We start from the raw sequence: 8,052 nt of genomic DNA on the forward strand, positions 1-8,052 counted from the left end.
GACTGAGGTTAATCAGAAAGGAGCTAATATAAGGGAAAACAGTATATTTCAATATAATTACTTGGAGACTGGAATAGTTCAACCAAGCCTATAAAACCAATTTTCAGTTTTTAAAATCAGCAAGCATTGTGCAAAACATACATTCATATCCCACCCCGTTCCCAGCAACCCTATCATTGATGTTCAGCCCGTCCTTAACCCCAGTCCTCTTTGTTTGATGGTGAGGCAGAGGTTAATGGCCACTGTAACAAAAAGTTATCTTAAGACTGAAAAATGATGCAGGCAACTCTTAAAGTATAACAATTTATTATAGAGCAATTTACTTAAGCAATGTAGGGTTAGAGTAGACAGACAACCCAGCAATCTGCACAGATTATTCTCTACAAAGAGACCCCTAATACAGTACTTTTATATAGTGTAACTTAGGTACTAATGATTGACAAGAAAAAGGGACAAAGAATGCCGTAGGAATCATACCTCCTGGTGGTTTTGTGATAAATGATTGTTTACCATAGATACTATCACCATTTCAATATTTATATTTATCTCAGTTATCATGCCATTCCCACTCTTAAGGCTACATTGTGTAAGTTTAACAAACCCAGATAATCGTGTTTGCTAATGGCGGTAAGGTTGGTTAAAGGTCACAACATTAAAACTTAAAGATGGGAGAAATCTGGGACACAGAGATGAAGTTAGTTTTGTCCACAGCTACATCTATACACTGTCCCTAACTCTCTGCCATCTCTGACCCCCCACTCCTCTTCTAAGATGCACCCCATCCCTGATGTCAGCACCATCCTGGATACTTAGCTGTTCTCTGAGGTGAACTCTCTCCCTGGCTTTCACCAGATATCTAACCCTTACCCTCTCTAGTGATCAAAATACCAGTCTTTGATATTTCAATAACCATGTTATTTCAGTACCAACATCCTGGCATTCTTACAGATCCAAAATCCAAATCGTTTACAAAATCACTGAGCTGTACCCAGAGAATTATACACTGCATGAACAAATCTAACTGAACAATGGTGCACTTGTTTAAAGACAGTTCTGACTGCATCCTTCTCCGGTTAAAACACTTCCAAGTTATCTTATTGCTGTTTGATTCCCAGATCCCAAGTTACTAATGAGGCCAAGCATTTTTTCAGATATGTATTAGTCATTTGTATTTCCCCAGACCCAATCTGGATCCTTATTAACTTACTGAAGCCCCTGATAAAGTTGTCTTTGGCGTGGAGGAATATGAACTTTGGGGTACACAGTAGGAGAGATGGGGAAGGGATTAGGGGAGGGGAGGGGAGGAAAATGAGGTCCACAGCCCAGTTCCCAGCTTTCCTCCCTGGATTCTCCTTAATCAGATCTATCTCTTAGGACTTGAGCCCCTAAATCCTTCCTCACCAACCTATTTAGAGAGTCTCAAGCTGGGCAGGCAGAAGCACCTCCTTCCGGGCCACATCTCAGAAAATGCTCCAGAGAAGATGATGACTTTTTGTTCCAGCCACTAAGTGGACTAAATAGTGGTGGCTAATGTCATAGCCACTAACCTATCCCAGCCATTCACTCTATTTCTAACACCCCTCCCTGAGACTCACCACACCTCCACATTCGTCCTACTCCTTAGCCTCCCCCCATAGCTGGTCCCTACACCATCTGGAACCTCCTAAATCTCACTCACATCATTGCCAGCCTTTCCCGCTTTTGGATCTCTCCCTATACTCTGACCCTTCATCTTACCCCAAGCTGTTATGCCATCCCTGGCACCCCACCACCACCCCACATCTCTGAGTCTAGCCTCAACCTCTGATTGCAATCCCAACCTTAAGCTAAATCCCATTCCTGAAACTCACTCCATCCCCAGCTTCAAACCAAATAAAGATTTTCCCTTATGTTTTCTTCTAAGAGTTTAATAATTTTAGCTCTCACATTTAGGCCTTCAATCCATTTTGGGTTAATATTTATAGATGGTATAAGGTAAAAGATCAACTTCATTTTTATGAATGTGGGTTTCTAGTTTTCTCAGCATCATTTGTTGAAAGACTATCCTTTCCCCATTGAATAGTCTTGGCACCATTGCTGAAAATCATTTGACCATGTATGCTTAGGTTTATATCTGGGCTCTTTATTCTCAGTTTTCTTTTTTTTTAATCCTTTGGATCCATCAGCCTAAGTGTATTAAGCTTTTTGCCTCATAGTCACAAAAATGTTGCCTCACATATACTATACCACATATCATATACTATAATCATATTCAAATGCAAGATCCAAGATGGTGTGTCTCTCTTTTTTAATCAGGGATGTTTCCCAGGAGTCCCCTGGCTTGAGCAGACTTCCTCTTAAGCAATGTTTTGCTGAAAGCAGATTATTACATTTCCTAGAATTTTGTGAGCTGATTGCTAAACACCACTGCCCTTGAAATTGCCATGATGGGAGCATTTGTAACACAGAACTTGACAAACGCTACAAACAAGACTTTTTCTTCCCTAGGAGATTGGTTTTCCAGCACATTCTTGCCTGTAAGTCTTCATAGTCAGAGATGGAACATACGGCCACTCCTAGCTTAAAGGAGTCACGGAAGTGAGTATCTATCATTTTTGGCCTCTCTCGAGGGAAGTAGACTTTGCTAGCAAGCAAGGAAAGGGAGAGTTGGGGAAGCAACTATAATGTTTGCCACTAACAGCTCCCAAGGGTGGGAACTTTTTGAACTCACTTAAAAGCATGTCTTTGAAATGTCTCAGAGGACAAAGTGCTATGGGCTCAGTGGAAGGATGGACAGAGCTCTAGCAGTCGACATGGGAATTACATAAGAGGTGAGGCTACAGGGCGGGCTTTCTCAACCATACAATGGGGCCTGGTAAGGTTGTGGCCTCAGCACCTTCCTGTGACCACAATGAGGGGCTGTCCTGACACAGAGGCTGTGAATAGCCAGTAGATATGAATGTTGGGTGGTGACGGGAGGGGAGAAGCCCTATGGGGCTGCATCAGGGGTGGGGGCCTTAGAGGGTAGTAGAAGTGTTCCTTGAAGAAGAGCTAACAAAGGAAGGTTTGCCTTCTCTGGCCAGGAATTCCTTGCTGATCAGGCCATAGGTGGCCATGATCCTGAGAAGTCGATGGCGGAACTTCTGGCCAATGAAGACGTAGATGAGGGGATTGAGGCAGCTATGGAGGAATCCCAGAATCTCGGTGGCATCCAGGGCCTGATCAATGTCGCTCCGGCGATTGCAGCTCTCCTTGATAACATGGAGCCTCATGAAGGTGTCTGCCACCAGAACCAGGTTGTAGGGCAGCCAGCAGAGCAGGAAGATGAGCACGACAGCAAAGATGACCCGCATGGCCCGGTGCTTCTGCCCCATGTGGGCCTGAAACAGTGTGCGCAGGGTGAATCCATAGCAGAACAGCATGACCAGCAGCGGCACGAGGAAGCCAAAGGTCTGGGGCAGGACCCGCATCACCAAGCGCAATTTGGTTGTATTGGCACCCCGGTCCTCGTAGCACGTTGGGCTGGTATCATCTTGGTTGACAGTCTTGCGGAAGACAAAGACAGGCAGGGACAGGATCAGAGATAGGGTCCAGATGCCTAAGCATATGAACTTGACCCAGTGCCGCTTCTGAGTCAGTGTCCGTGTGGCATGAACAATGGCCAGGTAACGGTCCACACTGATACAGGCCAGTAGTAGAATACCACTGTAGAAGTTGAGTTCCTTCAGGAGCGAGACCACCTTGCACAGGGGTGTGCCGTAGATCCAGCCCTGGACCTTGGAGGCAGCCCAGACAGGCAAGGTGAGGGCGAAGAGCAGGTCGGCCAGGGCCAGGTTCAGCAGGTAGACGTCAGTGACAGAGCGGCTGACCCGGCTGTGTAAGATGACCAGCATCACCAGGGAGTTTCCCAGCAGGCTCAGCAGGAAGACCAAGGCATAGATGACAACCAAAGCATACTTGTTGGTATCCAGAGATTGTGGTGGGCATGGGACTGCGTCAGGGTCAATGGACGGGTAAGTGTCACTGTAATTGTCGTTACTGTAATTGTCAAAGTTCCAGAAGTAATCCTCCATCACCATGTATTTTGTATTCATGTCCTATTCCTGATCCTGTTTAACCTTCTTAAAATCTACCAAGAAAAAGAAATGATAACAATGAAGCATTAAAGTATATTTCAAGCCTTCTCCCTAAAGAAGCAATAAATGTTTAGTTCTCTGTCCAAAGGAAGTGTAAGCTTTTGAGAGTAGCCCCCATCTTGGTCCCCGAAATCACCTCCTAAGTATCTGCAGAACATTCAGCAGTTTTCAAATATCATTTTAAACTATGAAACACTTTGTTGAAGTAAAATCTTACCAGAAGCCCAAAATGTAAAACAAATAAACCTCACCTGCTGGGGAAGGAAGGCATCCTGATCCCTCTACCTAGACAGCTGCTAAGGAGGTTCCCCAAACACCCTGGAATAGTCGGAGAACAGTCTGAAAACCCAGACTGGAAATAAGGATACCTTATATGCAGTCCTGATTCTATCATGAATAAGGTGTGTGACCCTGAGGGAGGTCCTTTTACCTCTCTGGATTTCAGTTTTCTCCTCTGAATATTGAGGGAGGCAGAACAGATGACCCCTGAGCTCTTTCCAGGCCTGAGTTCCTACAAGTTCATTCAGACCCACACCTTTTAGTACATTCTCTCCTGCCAGTATTGCAGTTTCCCAGAAGACAAAGTCTTGGGGCAAAGCAGTAAACATAAAATTGGGGAGGTGTAAGCCTCTTCCTTGCAAAGGAGGAGGTGAGAAGGCTGTAGCCTCCTTGTTACCAATGACAGCCACCAGCCACATACGAGGTCAGAATTGAACTCATGGTCACAAGGGAGGGAGCAAAAAGCCAACTGGGCAGAAATCTTCAGGTCCCAGAGAAATGGAGGCATTTTCTAAAATACAGTCAAACCACATCTCCCCACCCCAAAGAAAGTCCTGGCCACCAGAGGTGGCATCCTACCTGAGGCACCAACTGTAAGAGCCTGAAGCTCGGAGAGCAGACTGACTTAACCATTAGCGTGAACTTGATGAATAAAGGGAAACAGTTAGAGGGAACTTGATGAATAACGGGAAATAGTGAAGCCACATCACAGCCTCCTCTTGGAGTCCTGCCCACGTCTACTTCTGGAAAACAGACTGAGTCGAGGGTACATAGCCCCGTCAGACATTCACTGGGTCCATATGGCCAAACAGGGGTACCAGGCATGAAAATGGGGTTAAAAGTAATTATCTGAATTCTCCACTCTATGAATGACTATTTTCACTCTCTTCTTTTTCTAGTATTTATTACCCTTTGTTTATTGCTTGTATTCCCTAGCAGACCACCTTGGAAACCTTCCAACTTGCCTGACACAAAGAAAGGGGAAAGGACTTGACTTTTTACAGTAGAGACTTCAGAGGGAGTCTACTTCCCTTCAGAGGAAGGCTTGCAGGAGTCCTCCACTTAGGAGGAATTCGGGGTCATCTGGTGGGAAGAAGATGAAGGACTGTACTTCGGCTGTGTTTGCACAAAAAGAACACAACTTTTACGTATATTGTACACTACCTTGGCGTGGCCTAGGGGCTGGTGGAGATGTCGCTGGAGATCTGGAGGGAGAATTATCCCCCTTTCAGCCATTCCTTTGTTTGCACAACTACTGCCAACAATTGCCCTGATGCTGGGAGCAGGAGCCACCTGGAGTCTGGCTGGACAACAGGGGGATCATCGGAGCTGGGGCAACTAGTGAATGGAGGGGTAGGGTGCACGTGCTTCTGCTCCTCTCTCCACACTGAAAGATGGCTCCTCTGGGAATCTGCCTCAGCTGGCCCCAGTAGCTTATGTCTGTCCCCTGGCTTTGCCCCTCTGCTACATCAATCACTTCTCCATTATAACATGCACCCTGGTACTGCAATGCTGCGTTTACCAGTCAGCCTTCCCCACTAGACTGTGGACTTCTAGAGAGTCAGCTTTCGGTCCTCTGCCAGGAAAACAGTAAGTGCTCAATTAATGGTTGTGCAATAAATGACACTAGATGTATCTCCTGTGATTTTTGGATCATGGATCACCACCATGATAGAGTGTCTGCCACTACAGACACACAGTCCCACCTAAGGTAAGCTGGTCTGTCTGTCCAATCACCTTCTATTGTGTTTTTTTTTTAAGATTTTATTTATTTACTTTTAGAGAGAGGGGAAAGGAGGGAGAAAGAGAGGGAGAGAAACATCAATGTGAGAGAGAAACACTGATTGGTTGCCTCTCATACATGCCCTGACCGGGGACCAAACCTGCAATCCAGGCTTGTGCCCCGATCAGAATTGAACCTGTGACCTTTCGTTTTGCCAGATGCCACCCAACCAAATGAGCCACACCAGTCAGGGCTCATCCTCTATTGTTTAAATTCAGAGCCAATCTGTTTGAGTGCAAATTATGCTCATACTTGTTAATGCCAATTTTATCCTGCCACTGGTGCCTACAGTTCTTCCCCTGGCAAGCATATTTTTTAAACTAAGTCATGCTCTCCTGCATTCTGTTATCATTTATAAACAGTAGCGGGAGGTGTAGGAGACCATTGCCTGGGGCTACCCATGCTTTGCTTTTACTGCTGTGGGACTATTGTGATCTGATGCCTAGACTAGAAGGGACTTGAAGATGGAAAGTCCCCGAAGGGAATGAACATTCTTTCTATTAATCATCCAGGGAAAAGGTAGCTCCTGAGACAGAAACTAATGACTGGACAGAGGAGAAAACAGACTGTCTGGGGCCTGGACTGCGAAATGCTGCAGGTAGTGAATGAACTGCCAGGTGCAGCCACAGCAAAAGAGAGTGTCTGCCACAAGGTGACAGGAGTCACTGCAATGGCAGTCCTTGCAAGGGACCCACTGAGAAAGACCAGGGCGAGAGCAACATAACTAGTATCTATATTTAAGCCCCTCTTGTGTATAATTCCCTCATGCTTTTCCTAGGCCCTCAGTCAAGTGGGTTCAGCATTCCAGTCTGTTTACACTAATGACTGAGGTATGAGGAAGGGTCTGGTCCACCCTCAAGCCTCAATAGTAAAGGGGAAGCAGCCCCTCTGAGGAGAAGCAGCAGTAGCTTAGGCCTCCAGTGGGATGACAACAATCTGGAGGTCAAGAGTTGAAAAGAATCTTTCCCTTCATGGTAGGAAAGAGCATTTCACTGAGGAGGGGGAAAGTCTCATACACATGAGCACGGGATAATGTTTTACCCACTTGAAAATGTTCCAGCAAGTCGGTCCGCCCGCCCAAACTGTCTTCCATACCTCACTTCCCACTTCCTAATGCTCCCTCACAAATGGATCTATAATGTTCCTAATGGAAAGCATTTTTTCACTCTGTGCAGAACGTCCAGTGCCACAAAGATTGTCATGCCTTGGGCAGCGTGAATGCCAATCTGCTGGCAGAATGTGGGAGTGTGGGGCAGCAGTCCCCAACATTTTTGGCACCAGAAACTGGAGGAGCTCAGGCGGTAATGTGAGCGATGGGGAGTGGCTGTAAATACAGATGAAGCTTCTCTTGCTGGCCCGCCGCTTACCTCCTGCTGTGTGGTCCCCAGTCGGGGACCCCGGGTGTAGGGGAAGTCAGAGATGCGATATGGTTCCAGCAGTAAAGGCATCTGGGAAATGTTGGACTCTGTTTAATCTTCTGTGACTGTTTAAGTCTCTGCAGCCTCAGGCTTGGCTGACTAGCAGAAGCCGGAATGCCTCCAGGAAAGAAGTTAATAAATGTGCAGAGTGTGGATAACTGCCTGGTGTTATCTGCTAACTTAGAAATGCCTTGTCCTTTCTGATGGTCTATGTGACTATCCACCATATGGTTTTACTATTAATCCCCTATTTAAAAAAGAGACCCTGAAAAAAAAGAGAGAGAGAGACCCTGTCCTGGGAGGGGTGTGGATATTTTCCCCCAGCCCCCACCGCTGGGAGCAAGCAACTATTTTGCCTGTGTATGTAAGTTTCTCCAGTTAAAGCTCTTGTGAATTTGAATAAGGCTACATGTCAGTTCTTCGGAATTGATCCTGAATTTAGAATTTTGAGGCTTTT

General features: G+C 46.0%; 1 protein-coding gene across 1 annotated transcript; it reads right to left on the reverse strand.

Annotated features, from left to right (window-relative positions):
- Positions 1–309: 309 nt before the first annotated feature.
- LOC150022643 (C-X-C chemokine receptor type 2-like) lies at positions 310–4,102 on the reverse strand. The gene has a single exon (XM_090268896.1). The coding sequence runs from the start codon at positions 4,071–4,073 to the stop codon at positions 2,997–2,999; it is 1,077 nt and encodes a 358-aa protein (XP_090125022.1). The 5' UTR covers positions 4,074–4,102; the 3' UTR covers positions 310–2,996.
- Positions 4,103–8,052: the final 3,950 nt, after the last annotated feature.

The sequence above is a fragment of the Furipterus horrens genome, unplaced genomic scaffold, assembly GCF_987537825.1.
Source record: "Furipterus horrens unplaced genomic scaffold, mFurHor1.1.pri manual_scaffold_1, whole genome shotgun sequence".
Taxonomy (NCBI): domain Eukaryota; kingdom Metazoa; phylum Chordata; class Mammalia; order Chiroptera; family Furipteridae; genus Furipterus; species Furipterus horrens.

Excerpts from the sequence above, each read along its gene's own strand:
- LOC150022643 (XM_090268896.1), bottom strand. The coding sequence starts at position 4,073 with ATGAATACAAAATACATGGTGATGGAGGATTACTTCTGGAACTTTGAC.